The following is an 18,537-nucleotide window of genomic DNA, read 5'->3' as shown; positions in this document are numbered from 1 at the left end:
ATCTTGGTACCCCGTGTTCCCAGGCAGCCTCACATCCCGCCAGTAAACAGGCTGTGTTCCTCTTCAGGAATAGAGGCTGCAACTCCCCAGAACTCCTAGGACTTTTAGTTCTGAAAGCCTCACTGGCTACCTTCTATCCCTAGAGGTGGGAGATGCTGCTGACAGTTATCTCTGGTCTACCTCAGTGTTTCCTCTTCTTTCTTTCAGTTCTCCACAACCACATAATACATTCTCCAAATTAAATTGGCTTTGCTGAAATAAGCAGTGTCATTTCTGTTTTCCTGATAGCACCCTGAAACAAATTCTTTTAAGTTATCGATGTCTTTGCTGTTTTGCATTGTTATTATAATGTCTCTAAGCATGGATTTCTTTTTATTTATTTAGTTTGGGATACATGGTGCTTCCTGAGTCTGCTGATTCACTTTTCTGTCTCCAGATTTCAGGTACTTTTTTACATAAAGCTTGTACGTCAGTTACTATTTATGTCATTATGACTAGTCCATCTAACCCACCCATCCACTGAATATTTGACTCAAATACCTAAAATGTATTTTTAAGGATGTGCCACTTAGCTTTTATTTACTTACTCATTCTGATGCAATTTGTTTTCTCATCTTTGTGACATCTTTCAAATGTTTTATAATGAATCATTATACAGACACATACGTAGGAGAAAGGGAACGCTTGTGTGAGCTCATTTAAGTGGGTTCTGCATTCTTTTGGAACAATCTTTGCTCTCTTTGGGAGTTTCCTTGCTCTTTTAGACTTGGAAGAAGCTGCTTCTCTAAGGAATACTGATTCCTTTTAATGGAAAATGATAGCTAAAGATCACCACCTGGACACTAAAGGTGCCTATTAGTGCCAGGCCAGACACGACTTCTTGTCTTTTCAGCAAATAAATCCAGGAAATGTTTATTTTAAAAATTATAAAAATGCATCAGAAATCATTGCTCATATTTCCAACTTAGGACTACAGATGTTTATTCAATATTATCATTCTCATATCTACAATTCTTTTCACCCTTACCTCAAATTTCTGTTCTTCATAATTACTCATTTATTGGACTAAAAACTCCTTTATTGGACTAAATGTAACTATATAACTATTAGAAGAAAACTAATAGAGAAAATGCTCCATGACACTGGTGTGGGGAATGAGTTTTGGATAAGAACTCTAAAGCACAAGCAACAAAACCAAAAACAGACAAATAGGATCATATCAAACTGAAAACTTTCTGCATAGCAAAGTGAAGAGACAAGCTATAGAGTGGAAGAATATGTTTGAAAGCTATGTATCTGACAAGTAGTTAATATCCAGAATATATAAGAAACTCACCTCAATAGCAAAAAGCTAAATGCCTAAATATATTTCTCAAAAGATACATTGTGACCACACAAGGTGACAAGAATATGAAAAAAAGCTCAACATTACTAATCCTTAGGGAAACTCAAACGAAAGCCACAATGAAGTATCATTTCACTTAGATTAAAATGGCTGTTGGAAAAAAGACAAAAACAAAAACTAAAAAATGCTGGCATAGAGATGGAGAAACAGGAACTCTTAAACATTGTTGGTGGAATGTAAGTTAGTACAGCCATTTAGAAAGCAGTAAGAAGTGTTCTTAAAAATAGAACTAAGATATGATCCAGCAGTTCCATTACTGTGTATACACTTAAAGGAAATGAAATCAGTGTGTTCAGCAGACATCCACACTCCCATGCAGCATTATTCCCAATAGTCAGGACATGGAATCAGTCTAACAGAGAACTGGATAAAGAAAATGTGGGATGTACACACAATGGAATACTCTTGTCCATGAAAAGGATGAACTCTCATCATTTGGGGCAACATGGATAAACCTGGAGGACATTATGTTAAGTGAAACAAGCCAGTCACAGACAAATACTGCATGATTTCACTTATTTGTGGAATTTAAAAAAGATGACCTCCGAGAAGTTCAGAAGAGAATCATGGTTACCAAAATCTGCAAAGGGTAGAGGGAAGGCAAGAGAGACCGGTAAATAGATACACAAGTACAGGTTATAGGAAGAATAAGTTCTAGTGTTCTGTACAGAGCACCATAGCTAATAATATTATATTGTATATTTCAAAAAAACTAAAAGAAAGGACTTTGAATGTCCTCACCATAAAGAAATGTATTTGAGGTGAAGGAAATGCTAAACACCCCGACCTGATTATTACACAATACAGTATATGCATGTACAGAAGCAACATATCATAGCCTATGAATATGTACAATGATGTCAGTTAAAAACAAAATTCAAAACAACTCCCTGCCATGCGTAGTGGCACAGGCCTGTAATCCTAACACTTGAGAGGCTGAGGCAGGAGGATTGCCACAAGTTCGAGGTCAGCCTAGGCTTCTTAGGGAGTTCAAGACCAGTCTGAACTACATAGCGAGACCCTGTCTCAAAAAAAACCAAAAAAATCTCCAATTACTTATTTCACAATACATATACATACAATCTCAGAGAAGCACTATCAATACTGTTACCAACAGTATCATTGAAAACAGTGTAAGATTTTCTTTTGTTCGTAGGGTAAATTGCATTAGGGATGTACAGTCAAATAAGTGTGTTTTGAAGTCATTAAAAATAATCCTTCTTGATGCAGCCATAAACTGAATACCTAGTTAGGTCCATTCAAATTTACTTTGTTAGGAACTGCTTTATTAAAACTTATTTTTTGTCATTACATAAAATCTTTGATTCTAAAGTCAAACTGATAAAATAATGCAGATTCAAGGAAATCTCCAGATTATTTTCCTGTCCCCTCTGCCCTATTTTCTTCTTTCCTGAATGGGAAATCATTTAAAAATACCTTAAAGATTTATTCTTCCATTAAAAAGCATCTTTCAGTTTTCCTGTCTATATAGTTCTCTGTCCCTTCCTGTTAGGGAAACAAAAAAGATAGTAAGGTAAGAGGACTTTTCTTCCAATTTGGTTTTTCTCCACTTCATATATCCTAGATATTACCTCTAGGTCACAAGGGTGGTCCTTGCTCTTGACAGCTGTGAAAATCTCCATTGTGTGGAAGTTCACAGGCAATGAACATCCAAGGGGGACTTTGTATCCAGCCTGTCCCCTCCAGCTGTGCAACTGTTTCCATTTACTGTCATGAGTGATCGTACCTCAAGGTCCCAAATAGATGGAACTACAAGTATGTACCACCACACTTAGCTAGAGTGTGTTACTATTATGATGCATACAATTGGATTCAGTTTTTTAAGGCAGTATGCTAATATTAGTATTCCAACTAATACTTAGTCCTTTTGTATTTACTGTGCTTTCCAACACATTGGGTTTATCTCTATCATTTTACTATTTGCCTTTCATTTTACCCACCCGTTTGTTCAGTTTGTCCTTTTTTTCTTGAATTAACACAGTGTTTCTATTATTCCATTTTTCCTGAAACTTTTCTTTTTGTGATCATAACAGGCACCTTCAACTTATTAAAGAGTAAAAATATACAATACTACTTTTTACTTTCCTGATAATATTAAAACTAACACTTTATCAATGCATACTCATGTGAAATTAATCTCCTGTTAACTTTTTAGCTGCATTTCCCCGAAAACTGAAACCTAATGAAAGCAAAACGCCACTTGTGTTACTAGGCAGCACTGCTTATAGTACTGACAGTTAAACTGCAAGCAGACTGGGAGAATTGTCAATGACCTGGTTGAAAGCCACACCTCTAGGGTTTCCAAACTGTGATGTTGCTTGGGCCTTGCTGGGGCAGGAAAAAAATTGAGATCTCTAAGCCAGAATGTTCCCACATTTGGTGGTCCTGAGCCTTTGTCTTGGACATGTTACTTGAGAGGAGGGGAAGAGAACAGTCCCCTGGGACTGCTGTCACACAGTGTTGGGGCTCTGGGAGAAACACATGAAAAGCTGCACTACTGGCTTCTTGTATCTCCTCTTGTTCTCCGTTCTTAGTGAAGGCAAGGCCATGTGTGGCCTACTGAGGTGAGGTATACTGTATAAGAATGACTTATCTAGATAGATCTTAAACCACTGGACATTGCAGAGTAGTAGTAGCAAGAGCAAAATGGACTTTCACAGCTTTAGTTCAACACAGCCAAGCCTTAGGACATAAAAGGCATGGACAGAAAAGACTGAGGCCTCATGGGGTGCCAATTTTCCCATAGTTTGATGGTGAAAGCTTAGCATCATGCAACAGGATAAAACTTCCCCTTGTGGGAAGGGATAACAGCTGGAGACAATTTGATGCTGAGAAAACTACCCACTCCTGTCCACTGTCCATGAAATGGACCCAATCAGAAACCCAGCTGCGAGAGCTGGGCTGAATGGCAGGAATAATGCCTTGGTGTAGCTGATGCATTGGGGCCAAACTCGACATAGATGGCTCAGAGGGCAGGGAGGAGCCAAGCACGTGAGATTGAACTCCATGTCTGTGGCTGGGCCTGTGGACAAAGAGAATGGAACTGATCCAATCAGCATGGGACAGTGTCTACAGGCCCATAGCTGTGGAGGTTGGGGACATAAGTGGAGAACTACTCTGCACCAGTTCACACGGTCAAATAGGACTACGTAGCAACCTGGTGCACAAACTGCAGGTGCAAATCTGGGCCCCCTGGGCAGGAGACTTTGTTGAGGGTTCTGAGCACCATGTGGGTGGAGCAACCTCAGCTGCAACTTGAGGTTTGGACAATGTTCTAAATGGAGTCTGATTAATGTCATCCTAATAGTGATGCAGGCAATGCAAACTCAACTTCCTGAAGACAACTACCGATGGACATCTGAAGAAATAATAATGACTATTTTTAAAAGATGAAAGCAAGAGAATATGGAGATTCTTGCTGCCTTCTGAAGGGTAAATGGGAAAACAGCACTTCTATTATCACTGCCATTTCCTGAGGCACTGGTTTCAACATATAGTTCTCAGGCTAGCAGAATAACCTGGGAATTAATTAGAGATGTAAATTCTTCGACCTACTGAATATGGAAGTGAGGTCACAGGGGTCCACCAATCTATATTTTAACAAGATTGTGATTCTGATGTACCCTAAAGTCTGAGTACTGTACCAAAGTTAGTTCAGGGTCATGAAAGTTAGTCTGTGAGCCTACAATGGAAACCAGTGTTGGGTAAACTTTCAAGCTCTGCTCCCCTGAAAACCTAATAGAGGGGGAAAACTTTTACAAGTCAATGTAGTCAATATCTACTGGTTCAAATGACTCCGGTAAACAGAATCTGGATTACACAACTGCAAATAAGCTACAAATACATCATGGAAAGTAGTTTTGAGCTTTTTGAGTGCTACGCTTCTTATAGCCAATCATGCCCCTTTGCATAGATGGGTAGTAAAATATTCCCCATTATACAAGACACTGATTCTTATTTGGAACTTTCGACACCTAAACTATGGTAGGTTACCACAATGAATTGTTTTATGTGTTCTCTTGTACCTGAGCTGTCACTTGGCAGAGAATGGCCCCTGGACTAGGGTGAGGCTCACCACGAAGGCACAACCTCCTGCTGTGGTAGCGGATCTTGCATTTCCCATCCCACATATTTCTGAGTGAGCAGGCTAAGTGAGGCCTGCTGAGCTGGCTGAATGTGACATGTCAAACTGGATCCAGGACTACCTAAGATGGTCAGTGCAACTCCTGCTTTTGTATTACCATTGTCAAACATCTTAACTTTAGAAGATGTCTTTATTTTGTAGCACCATATCTATTTCTGTGTTCTCCACTATTTACTCTTTCAGTTGCTCTTTGCTATTTCTTTTATTTCTAAGCTTCCATCTGAGATAATTTTCCTTCTGCCTGAAAAAGCCTGGTAGTTAATTTTTAGTGCAAGTCTGTAGGCAGATAACATATATATTTTAGTTTTAGGTGGTCTAATATATTTCATCTTTATTTTTAAAAAATGGAGGTATAATTTACATAGAGAGAAATGCTGAGAACTTAAATGTAACATTCAGTTTTGACAACTAGAGACAGAAATATACAACTATCCAGAAAGTTCTTTCATGCTGCTTTCTAGCCAATGCCATTCCCCATGAAGCAATCACTGATCTGCCTCTCCTCGCTCACCACAGGTTAATTCTAACTAGTGCACAATTTGATATACTCGGAATGAGATATTATGCATTATTTTGTGCCCAACTTCTTTTGTTAACATATTGTTGAGATTCACCATGTTGGTTCTTTCTTGCTGAATAGTATCCAATGTATGAATATACCAGTGCTCACCCGTTCTTCTCCTGACAAGTATCTCACTGTTTCCATTTTCATTAGTTATTATGAAAAAAGCTGCTGTCAACTTTTTTTTAAACAAGTATTTTTGTGGACATATGTTTTCATGTCTCTTTGATACATACCTAGCAGTAAAATTACTGGGTCTCATATGTTTAACTGCCAAACTGCTTACAAAATGATCATCCCATTTTATAATCCCAGTAGCAGTGTAAGAGTTCCTGCTGCTCCAAACCCACCTCAACATTTATCAGTATCAATCTTTTTCATTTTAGCCTTTCCAGGGGTATTTAAGTGGTATTGCACTGGGTTTTAGTCTGTATTGCAGGAGTTCTTTATATATTCTGGATTCCCATCCTGTGTGAAATACATGTATTGTGATTATTTTGTCCCAATCTGTGGCTTGTCTGTTAGGTATCTGCTGTTTTAATTTTGATGAAATCCAATTTATCAATTTTCTCTTGTATAGCACATGCTTGTTATGTCCTAAAAACTATTTGTCTAAATACACTGAAGACTTGAATATATTTTCTTATGTTTTGTCCTGGTAGCTTTAGTTTTACTTTCATTTTTGTCTATAATTCACCTCAAGTTGCAGTGGATTATGTGAGGTATGGGTTATTTTATTCTTTATGAATATCTAGGTGTTCCAAAACCATATGTTGAAGAGATTTTTACTTCCCACATTCAAATGTTGTGGTGCTCTTGTAGAAAATTATTTGACCATACAGTTATGGCCTCTCTGTTCTGTTCCATTTACTTCGCTCTGCAGTCTTTCCACCAATACCATGATAGGGATTATTTCATTCTTCTAGGATATTTGCAGAGTACAGAATTCTGGGTTGGCAGTACTTTTATTTAGCAACTAAGATGTCATTCCTTTGTGTCCTGGTTCCACTGCTCCACTGAAAGCTCACTGCCAGTCTTACGGCTGTTCCTTTGAAAGTGATTTTCTTTCTCTAAAGATTTTATTCTTGGGCTGGAGATTTAGCTCAGTGGTTCCGCCGCCTGCCCCGCAAGCATAAGGACCTGAGTTCAATTCCCGGTACCAAACAAACAAACAAACACGATTTTATTCTTTGTCTTTTCTTATAGTAGTTTGCTATGATGTTATAATGGGGCTTCTTTGTATTTATATTTGTGGGTAGCAGACTCTCCTGAGTCTGTGGAATAATGTCTTTCATTATTTTTAGAAACTTCTTAGCCATTAAATCTTCAAACACTGCTTCTGCCCCATTCGCTTTACTCTTCCTGGTACTCCATATGTGAAGCTTTTTTCCTTTTTAACGCGTTGCAGACATGTTTTATGGCCTTATCTGAACCACCCTTAAGTTCCTTTATGTTTACATGCTTTGGTTTGGATATTTTCCAGGGGTCTGTCATGTTCTTTTGGGACAAATTATATATTATGAGGTCTAACCTGATTTTAAAAATTTAGTAAAAACAGCATAATATAAAAAGGACCATCTTAATAATTTCTCAGTGCAAAATTCAGCAATGTTTAGAGGATCCACACTGGCTGTAGAACCAATCTTCAGAACCTTCTCATCTGGTAACCCTGAAACTATACACATTAAACAACAACTCTTTCCATCCAGTCCCTGGCAACCACTATTGTGCTTTCTGATTCTACAAATTGGACTACCCTTGATACCTAATACAAGTGGAACCAATCCGAGTTTGTCTTTTTGTGACTGGTTTATTTCATTTACAAGAATTCTTCCAGATTTTATCCGTCTTGTAGCATGTGTCATAATTTCTTTTTCTGGGTAGCGGGGTTCAAACTCAGGACCCTCACTTGCAAGGCAGGCGCAGCACCACTGAGCTAAATCCCGGGCCCCAGTTTCCTTTCTTCTCAAGCTCAGTGTGCTGCGTGTATATACCACATTTTGCTTGTTCATTCCTCTGTTGATCTGAATTGCTTCTACCTCTTTCCTACAGTGAACAGTACTGGTAGGAACATGGGTGTGGAAATATTCCTCTCAGATGGTAATTTCTTTTTTCCCCCAATAAGCCATCAGTCTGTGATAGAAAGAGTACAAATTTTAAACCAAGTTTCAGTTATCCTTTTTAAATGACAAAAAAGTCCTTCTTTCAGATGGTTACATTGTTACCTCCATAATAGCATATACAATATCATTACTGTTGTTCTTCAGGGCTCTGACTGCCTGTCTTTAACAATTCTACGTCTTTAACTTCCACTCCTGTTCCATCAACCTCTTCCCGTTCTCTCTCATACAGTTGGAATTTGTGTGCTTTACTGAATGTTTGAAACAGCTTCACGCTGAACACGGAATTTCTCACCAGCTGCTAACTGCTTGCTGAGATAAAACCTTAATCTTGGCTCCCCCCAAAATTATGTAGGTATCTGTAGCTGGGCTCTTCTAGACATCTGGTTTTGTGATGACAAAGAGGGTATTTTTAGACTTCAGATAGTGACCTTAGTAACCCCTGTAACCTGCCCAAGTCCTAGTTTGGATAAAGCCTTCTGTGCCTTCTTTTTGTGTGGACTCTGTTCTGCTTTACTGACTGGTTCCTTACTGATGATTATCACTGTCAGATCTGTTTCAGACCCTGTCTAAGCCTGGGGCTATGGCAACTCCTGCTTTATAGCAAGGACAGCTTCACTAGGCATTTTATGGGAAGAATGTGGAACCAAGATGGCGGCAGAAAGAATGAGTGGGAAGATGGATTCTTTTTATACATGGAAGTGGATGTGCTGGATATGATAATTGTATTTTTAAATTTTATAGAAATTATGATACTTTTTCCATAGCAGCTGCACAATTTTATTTCCACCAACAGTACACAAAGATTCTAATTTCTCTATATCCTCACCAATCATTGTTACTTTATTTTACTTTTTTAAATGTAGCCAACTTAATGGGCCAATAGGTCATTGTGGTTTTGATTTGCATTTATGTGGTTAGAGATGTTGACCATTTTTTCTTATGCTGTTGGCCATTTGTGTGTCATCTTTGGAGAAATGTCTGTTCATGTCCTTTACATAGTTTCAGATTAGCTTATTTGGCTCTATTATTGAACTATAGGAATTTTTTATATATACTGGATATTAACCCTTTATAAGCTATATGCTTTGCAAATATTTCCTCCTATTCTATAGGTTGCCTTTTCGTTTTGCTGTTAATGTCCTTTGATGCATAGAAGTTTTAAATTCTGATGTAGCCCTGTTTATCTATTTACTTTTATTGTCCATGCTTTTAGTGTCTTATACAAGAAATATTTGCCAAATCCAATGTCTTGAAGGTTTTCCCTCATATTTTCTTCTAAGAATTGTATAGTTTTATGTCTTATGTTAGGTCTTTGACCCATTTTGAATTAATTTTTGCATACAGTATAAGGTCAGAGAAAGGCTATCCATGTGTGTAGGGTTGGCTGTTTTCTAAGCAGTGTGAGATGAAGCTATTTCATTCTACTTTTCCTAAGTTTTGAGCCTAATACCCCAGATTCTTTTGTGGCCTTAGCTCTAATTTAATGCTCCTTGGGGGGAAAAAAAGGCCATGTATTTGGTTTCCAATCTGTTAATCCCACCTTGAGCAAGTGCTACTAGCTTTATTGTTCCTCTTTCCCCCAACACTGTGATTCTCCCTGGTCTTAGTTCATTTTTAGAATCAACAAAAGCCCCTGGGTAGAGGAAAACATTTTGTAATAACCAACCCACCTTGGAAAGTTTCCTCTGTCATTAGTCATTTAGCGCTTTCCTGTGCCATTGCTTCTAGTTGGCTGATCTTTATAAATGTGATTTTAAGTTTATCTGGCTTTTCAAGTTGCTCCATGCACTTCCCTGCACTACTACATCCTAACTTGAAAAATAAGTTTATTAATTTTTTTTTTTTGGTACCATGGATCGAACTTGGGACCTTGCACTTGCAGAGGCAGGCAGTGGAACCACTAAGTTAAATCCCCGGCCCTAAGTGCATTAATTTTTAATAAGATTTTTATTGATTGATTTTGACCTGTTACTTGATTAAATTCTCTTATTTTTTGTAGTTGTTTTTCCATGGATGCATTTGTGGTTTTTTTTCAGACATATGATAGTAAGTACAAGTAGGCAGTCTGAATATCTTTTCTTTCTTTCTCTACATTATTATCTCCAAATTGTGTGAAGTAAAGTAGATACAATGCACATTCTTTCTTGTTCTTTAGCAGAAAAGTGCCTAGACAGCATCTAGGGAGGTTGTGGCATTTCTGCACACACGCACACCTGCACGCGAGTGGACAAACACTCATGCATGTTGAGTATCATGTTAAGAAAAGTAACTAACAGTTCCTAGAGTCCTTAATGTAAGTTGGTACAAAATATGTCCAATGTTTGCTCAAGTTTGGGAATGACTGTATATTTTCCCCTTTACCTGTGTGAATTTGAGGGATGGTAACGGTTTTCAAATAGTGAATCACTTTCGTATTTCTGGAATAAAGGCCTTGGTCATGACTTACTGTTTTTAAAATGTGCTGTTGGATTTTGTTTGCCAATATTTTGTTGATCACTTTTGAACTGACATTGAGAAGTGAATAGGCTTTGTAGTTTTCTTTTTGATGTTAACTCTTTCACGTTTGAGGATCAATAATTTATCTGCCTCATAAAATAAGTTTTCCTGTTTTAGTGCTGCAGAATATAGCAGCATCGGCATTTCTTCATCTTTAAAGTTTAGTAGAAATGTTCCATGATGTTGTCTGGGTCCACTGAACATAATGGGAGTTTACTATTTTCTCCAATATTTCTATGGTAATTGGTCTTAATTAGAGTCTGTCTTTTCCAAGGTCAACTATTCTAAGTTGTATTCTGGCTTAAAATATTTATTTCATTTAGGTTTTTCAATTTATCTATAAAAATTATAGCTTCTTATTTTTTTCAAAGTACATTATTTTTCTTTTCCTTTTTGGCAGTGCTAAGATTTGAACCTAGGGCCTTGTGCTTGCTAAGCAGGCATTCTATCACTAAGCTACACCCTCAATTCTAGTCTGATTCTTTAAATATCCTATTTTGAGACCAGGCATGGTGGTGCACACCTGTAATCCCAGCACTTTGGAGGCTGAGGTAAGAGCATCATCGTGAGTTTGAGGTCAGCCTGAACTATATACAGTGTGACCCTATCTCAAAAAGAAACTAAATCAGACCAAACCAGACCCAACCAAATGCCCTCATCTCTGCCTTCTGTTTTCCTTAGGCACTATCCATTGTGTTTATTCGCTCTTATGTTTCTTTTTATTTTGACTTCATTTGGAAATAATTTCTTTATAACTTGTTCCAATATTCTGCTGACTCTCTTTTCGAATTTTCCTTTTACCCAACGACCTCAGTTTTTAGTCTTAATTCTACTGTAAGCTGTTCTTGTGTAACTTGCAACAGCTCAGTGTGGGGCTCTGAGGCTCAGCTCAACTAGTCATTGGCTCAAGGCTCAGTACTCAGCTTACCAACTTCTGTCCTCAAATGGACCTGGCCTCTTGGAGCTCCAGGCCAGCTTTCAGTTAGTTTACGCTGCATCTGTCTATCCCCTCCCTCCTTCCCGCCCTTCCTTCACTGAAGAGAAAGGTCTTTAGGGACCTACTTCTTGTGAAGCCAACAATAACATCCGCTGCCCCCACTCTGCCCTATGGAGGATCCAGTTGCTCCAAAGTACAAGTGTCTTCTCTTGGAGAGCAGTCGGCTGCAGTGCTGGTGTCAAGGACAGCTCCTTTCTACACTGACGTAATTTGCTTGAATAAGCAATGCTGCTGGCTATTTTGGATCAGTTTTCTCTTGCACACAGTATGGCCTTTTAACTAGGTATATTTGATAAAAATAAGACTTGCTCAGTCTTACTGAATTCTAGCTTTAAATGTATTTTTACCTGTCCATATTCTCTCCAAATCTTTTTAACTATTTTGGTCAGTTTGGTCATTTCTGTCTTATGTGTTTTTTTCTGTTTGTATTTTCCTTGTGGCTCCTTCCAATTCTGTCCTCATTTCTGTGATTATTTTTTTCTATTTTCCCAAGCATTCTTGATAAGGGAATCTTAAACTGTATTTCTGGTTTCTATCTTCTGTTTTTATATTCTTTGCTTTGTGACCTTTATTCATTCAGACAAATTGTTTAATAAGATTTTTTAAAAAAATCATGGCAAGGTCTAGTCTCTGAAACAGAATCTGTCCCATGACAATATTTTTCTGTTGAGTGTTCATTGGTAAGTTTTACTGCTCTTTTCTATGGTTTTCTTATATATTTGTATCAATGCTATTTTTATTTCTCAGGACTTTCCTGTGTGGGCTATCTGTTGAAAGTTCCTTCATGTAGTAGATTTTTCTTGACATATTTTGAAACTGCTATACCAGCTTAGCTTCTGCTACAATTTATTCTGCATGACATCTGTGTTGATCTTAACCACTTTTGGCAATTCTGATATTTTTGGAGTCTGAGGATCACATCTGCTCCCTGGTTTCATTATAGACGGAATGTGCTGGTGGTTTTTCCATGTGTGACAGCCAAAGGAGGAAAGAAATTATCTCATACTGTCATATTCATATGGGAAGTTGAGCTGCTTCTCTTAATCACTGTTTTATAACTGCTTCAATATTATATAGTAATGGAATGGAGTCATTCTTCACCATAACACAATCAAATTAAAATTTAAAAATTCCTCTTTACACAAATATCACACAGAGATAAAAGAGCATGAAAATGCAATTTTATGAATACTTTGTGTCATGATTTAAAGAGAAAAGATATTTTAAGATATGTTTCCCAACTACTATCCAAAACACCACTGTCCACCAACAGGAGAACACCTGACTTACTGCATATCCCTAGACAGTGTGGCTTCCACCACCTCTACATGCTTGTGTTGCAGTAAAGGAGAGAGAAGTGAGTGGCTAAGTTTCACCACAGGAGGCAAATGAAGAAGAAAAGAATATTAACCCAGCGATGGGAAAAACAATGGAAAGCAACTGGAACACCTGAGTGTGCTTACTTCACATTGTGCCACTGGTCACTGGTTAGTAGTGACCAGAAGAGGTGTGAGCCATTCAGGAGCAAAAACTCTGACAAAGAAGTCAGGGGTGGGCAAGTTTCCAGGGCCCCTGAGGACTGACTTACCTTTTCCAAAACTTTGGCAATTCGGGTGCCAATTTGTTCAAGTGACTGCTGAGGGTACTGGTCTTTGCCAAGATTCTGCAGCACCTGGAAGGGAAGGGAGATGGCAGATGAGACGAGTGAAAGGAGGCACGGTCTAGATGTTGCTGCTAACACTGAGCTGGGCACTGGGGACACGTGCTGCGGTCCTGTTCACCAGGCCGTCCGTGGAAGGCACATTTATACTGTTCTGGCATCCCTGCAGCCCTCCCTCACTTCATAAAATCTACGGACATGTAAAACACGTTTGTTACAGCAACATTTGAAAATAAAGGATATAAAAACTACGTAATTCTGTCATCAGACACAGCCACCGTTAAAGGCACTGGACAGACAGACACACACACACACACGCACACACGCACACATGCACACCTTTCAAATACTTTTCTACATATATACAGAATCCTTATAAAGTGTGAGATTACGTGGTGTACTATAACATATGTTTTTAGGTAATCTGAAAATGTCTTCATTCTGATAAATGTATTTTTACTATCTCCTTCCTGATGGTGTCATTGTATATTATATCTGTACCAAAATTTATTCACCCCATCTTCTTTGCTAGGGTTTGCCTCCCTTTCTTTGTTTTTTAAGAATTGTAACAGGAAAATATTTCTCTCAAGGCCTCTATCTAATGGGAAGAAACAATACTATACACCTTGAGAGGTAAATCAGAGCTAAAAGTTCGTAATTATAAACAAACAAACAAAAACAAAAAAAACGCATAAGCTTGGTCCCAGGGCCTAAAAGACTAGGCTTGGCCTGAAGGCACCCAGAAAACAGTCAACTGAAAGATAGCGGTGGCTGTGCCTCCCAGTACCAGTCACACTGCAACTGTGACACTAAAGCAAGCCTGAGCACTCACCTCTGTGAGCTGACTCTCACCCGTGTAGTGCAGGCTGGCTCGGTTGGACACGCCATGCAAGTGGTCTAGGGTGTGCATGCTCGTGGGGAGATTGCCGTTGCAGAGTGGCTCTGTTGCTGGCTGCTGTATGGGGGTGGCAAAATCGATGTGTTCCGTGATGCTGGGAAACAGAGATGACCATGTCAGCTATGGAGGGTCTGAGTGGGCTGACAAGAGAGTATTAACCATCAGCTGATCGTAGCTCCCATTTGCTACGCCCCCCGGGTGGGGTGAAATAGGTGGGTTTTCTTCTAGGAGTTCTTCTCCCAGGGTACAGGTAACAATGAACCCTGCAACTCGTTCGAATCTTTCACTTTTCCTTTACATACAGAAGCACGCTTGTCCTCACAGGTCATCTAAAAGTTAGTCAATTTTATACACATACAGCTGTGCACCATACTCTGTATGAGATATAAGTACTTCCCGTAATGAAGCCAGGCGATCATTTTCTCCCTGCACTCAGGCTAAATATTCTAGACTATCACATGAACTGGTATGGCAGGGTGGCACTGCCAAATTTACTGTAAAAATTTAAAAAGGCTTTATACAGAGTTCAAACTATCTCAGGCAAACATTCATTCATTCATTGATCCATTTGTTATTTACCTATTCTGAGACTACTATGTGTCAGACACCGGGGCTACAATACAGAAAACATACGTAGTGCCTGCTCTTATGATGGTTGCTGTTCAGGGGGCATTCACTTCCTACAGACGTAGTAAGGCACAAAAGGCGAAAACGTGGTATAAGGAAAATGTATCGTAGGAGAGTATTTACTTCCTCTGCATCTGGAAGGAGTGGCTGGTGTGGGGTTCCCTAAAGAAGCGAGATTTAAGGAGAAACCAGGAGGAGAGCGGGGGTGAAAGAGGTGAGATCAGTGAGACATCACAGGGAAAGGCCACACCGTGAGAGAAAGCCCTGACCAGAGGGAGGGTGGAGCTGAAGACAGAGGGAGGCGGGGAACAGAGCAGGAGAATTTGTAGGCTGCTTTAAACAGCAGGAAGAAGTTAGTGGAAAGCCGGGAGAGCATCTGACCAGCATATAGGGAGCCCTAGGTTTGATCTCCAGCACTATTTAAAAAAAAAAAAGTTACTAGACTGTTTTAAGAATGATCTGGCTTACATTTCAAGAATTTTGAGTACCGTGCAGCAAATGGATGGGACAGAGGCCAAAGTGAAGATAGCAAGAGGGCCAGCGAGACGTTATATATACTACGTACCTACAGGAGACAGTGGTCATTTGGTTTAAGGAGGCAGCAGTGCAGACAAAGCAAAGTACACAGATGACTTTGAAAAGTTCTCAGGGAGGGAAAGTACTAAGAATTGGTCACCACCAGGTTTGAAAGATAAGGGAAAAAGATGATTCAGGATGATACCCAGGTTAATGGCAACGGCACTGGTGGAGATATTTACTAAGAATATGAAATGGCAAAATAAAGGAAACTAATAATGCTCTTTAGATGGCATTATGGTTTAGATCTAAAAGGGTCCCCTAAAACCTCCTATGTTCGGAGGCAGGGCTGCTGGAAGATGCCTGGACCACGGGGGCGCGGCACTCATCGGCAGACCCATCGCTGATGAGTGCATAGTGAATGTGCGATAGGACCTGGCCCCGGTGGAGGAGGGAGGGGCACACTGGGCTGTGCCTGAGGAGGCTGAATCTTTCTCTGTGGTTCCTCAGCTCTCTGCTTTCTGTCTGCCATGGGTTGAGCGGCTTTCCTCCTCCATGCCTCAGCGCCAGCTGACCATGGAATGAACCCTCTGAAACCTGAGCCAAAATGAACATCTTTAAGTTGTGGATGTCAGATATTTTGTCCCAACAATGGGAAAGTGATTAATACAGGTGGGCAATGGGCATGAAAATTGCGGGTTTTGCTTTCTTGAACTAGAGGTGCCTAAGAGAGGTACAGACACAAAAGCCACGAAGCCTGGGCTTTGAAGAATGGTCTGGTCTGGAGATCCAGACTTGAGGTGTCGGTACATCAGTGGCGACTGAAGTTCCTGGGACTACATCAGTCTGACTAGGAGTGATTATAAGACCTGGGGTAGATCCTATGATGTCCATGGGAGACTATGAGTTTTACACTTATACAAAGAGGGATATGGTCTTGAGTTCAAACTAAGCTATACATGACTGTAGGTAACGGAACCGAGAAAGGGGGCACATTCACTGCATCCTATTGTGGGTTGATGGGTTGAGTCCACCTGTGGGCTGTGACCAGCAAGGCCATCCTCTGCTGACCACAGCTCCAGCAGGTGACTCTTCTGAGAGCTGCTGACACAGAGGGCTTCCCTGAAGTCAGCTGAAGCCTAGGGGATCCCAGGCACAAGAATGGTGCAAAGGAAGGTCAGGGTGAAGATACTCACTCAATGTTTTTTGAAGAAACTGCAAGCCAGGTACTCACAATGGCAGTGAGCTCCACCCAGCGGAGTTTGAGGCACTCGTCGGGGCTAGGCCATCCTAGACTCTGGTAGTCACGTTTTTTTCCTAGAAGGAAAGACACAAGTATGAATAGACACAACTGCAAAGGAACCCAGCCCAAGGGCCATGTGCCATGGTGATCACATTCACCCAGAGTGTCCTACATTCACCCTGGTGTCTCTATCTGGTGGTGCTGGTCATTCTTTGAGTCTTTAGAATTTCCACCACATAGGTCTAAGCAAAATCTTCTCATCCATGGCAATAGGAATAAAAAGCATTTTTGCATAAAGCCTTATTATAAAGATAATTGGTGATGTAAAATTAGACTTTAAGATTGATCAATATGAAATAAGGGTCAAAATATGCTTAAATTTTTAACCTCATCAAATTTAATTTTGTCCCTCTATAGCCTGATTTTATAAGGGTAATTCTAACTTGGTGGACATGTGTATCTCTAACGCAGTTTCTCAACATGGCAATGCTGAGCGTGGGGCTGGCTCATCCTTTGCTGCGGATCTGTCCCGTGCACTGGAGGATGTTAGCAGCATCCTTGGCCTGCGCCCACCCCCTCCCCAGACATGACAACGTGGATGTTTCCACATACTGCCGAATCTATCTCCACTGCTGTAAAACGAAGCATCAGGGTGGGAAATGGTGATAATGAATGGTTGGTTACCATTTCCTTCAAGAGCACTTATTGTGTGTTCGGGTCCTGTGCTGCAGCCAGGCTTTAATCCTCATGTCTCTGATAAGGAAACAAGAGGCTCAGAGAGAGGAACTTATTTGCCCAAAGTCACGTGGCTAGGAGGTGGCAGTGAAGCTGGGATCCAGACCCAAGTCGCTCGACTCTCACTCTCACATTCATGCTCCCAATCACCATGCTATTTAAAGCTATCTAGGGCTTTTAAAGCTCTGTTTACTGGTATCTTTTCTAGGCTCTATTTTTGGGTCCAGGCTCTTAACTTAGATGAGGTCACCAAGAGAAGAGTGGAACCAAGAATTATCTTGGATGGGGTCTTCTGAAGGAACAATGCAATGGGTAGGAAGGAGAACTTCACTTCTCTATAGCACTTTTTGTACTGGAGGAATTTACTAACAATAAAAAAATCCGATTGAGATTTTAATAAAACAGAGAACAGTATGGAAGAGTTTCAAGTTAGCTGTTTAAATTAATTACTTTAAATGAATCATACATTTCACAAAGCTTACTCTTCTCTTTTGTATTTAAGAAATTCATTTGAAAAGTATTTATTGAGCACCAACTATTAGGAGCCGGGAACTGTGGAAGACACTAGGGATTCAGACAGGAAGAGTAAGACAGCCTGCCCTTGAGCTCACAGTCTAGTGAGGAGGGTAAACATAACAAATCATTCTAATATTGTAGGGTAAGTGCTGGAGTGAAGGAGTAAAACAGCTGCACAGAGGAACGCTCAACGGATTCTGCTAGAAGGTACGAAGGAAGAGCTGGCACTGAAGTTTGAAGTTTAAGGTGAGTGCTATCTTAGCACGCGGAGGTGACAGAAGGGCATTCCAGGCAGAGGGAGTGGACGTGCCGAGGCACAGACGTAAAGTAAGAGCACAGCTGACTCAGAGAGGCACTGAAGGGCAGAGAAGCCGGGCGGTAAAGGGTCTTGTGCGCCACACTAGGGAGTCTGCGCTTTCTCCTGGAGGCAGTGGGAAACTTGGAGCCCATATCCCTCCATTTCATTCACAAGGATATCAAAAGAGGCTCTGTTAAATGCCTTGTGGAAATCCAGTTATATTATGTCTAGGGGACTTTCCCTGGTCTTTCAGTCTAGTAGCCCTAACCAAAAAAGGAAATGAAATTAGTTAAGCA

General features: G+C 40.0%; 1 protein-coding gene, 1 long non-coding RNA gene and 1 pseudogene across 13 annotated transcripts in view; 1 reads left to right on the top strand and 2 right to left on the bottom strand.

Moving 5' to 3' along the window:
- Ttc17 (tetratricopeptide repeat domain 17) overlaps window positions 1-18,537 on the bottom strand; it is a 105,115-nt gene that overhangs the window by 13,606 nt on the left and 72,972 nt on the right. For 2 of the 3 annotated variants that reach the window (XM_021264328.2, XM_004852000.4), the window contains exons 20-22: window positions 16,646-16,766; window positions 14,241-14,400; window positions 13,337-13,420 (exon numbers count right to left, since the gene is read on the bottom strand). In XM_021264328.2, the coding sequence (XP_021119987.1) occupies window positions 13,337-13,420; window positions 14,241-14,400; window positions 16,646-16,766 (365 nt within the window). Of the gene's footprint in view, window positions 1-6,664; window positions 8,266-13,336; window positions 13,421-14,240; window positions 14,401-16,645; window positions 16,767-18,537 lie in introns of those variants that run through there. The other variant, XM_013074794.3, reaches the window with a different exon arrangement.
- On the bottom strand, window positions 8,272-13,330 carry LOC110350624 (nascent polypeptide-associated complex subunit alpha pseudogene; annotated as a pseudogene). The gene has a single exon (XR_015449002.1). The product of XR_015449002.1 is annotated as a nascent polypeptide-associated complex subunit alpha pseudogene (transcript).
- Window positions 17,531-18,537, top strand: part of LOC106009977 (uncharacterized) — a 34,279-nt gene continuing 33,272 nt past the window's right edge. For 6 of the 9 annotated variants that reach the window (XR_015449004.1, XR_015449009.1, XR_015449008.1 and 3 more), the window contains exon 1: window positions 17,537-18,189. This is a non-coding gene — a long non-coding RNA (uncharacterized LOC106009977). Of the gene's footprint in view, window positions 18,190-18,537 lie in introns of all 9 variants that reach the window. The other 3 variants (XR_015449003.1, XR_015449011.1, XR_015449010.1) reach the window with 3 other exon arrangements.

The sequence above is a fragment of the Heterocephalus glaber genome, unplaced genomic scaffold (assembly GCF_053883595.1).
Source record: "Heterocephalus glaber isolate CG9 unplaced genomic scaffold, H.glaber_assembly_v1.0 deba00000594, whole genome shotgun sequence".
In the NCBI taxonomy this organism is placed as follows: domain Eukaryota; kingdom Metazoa; phylum Chordata; class Mammalia; order Rodentia; family Bathyergidae; genus Heterocephalus; species Heterocephalus glaber.
This window is presented reverse-complemented; position numbering and strand designations above follow the sequence as displayed.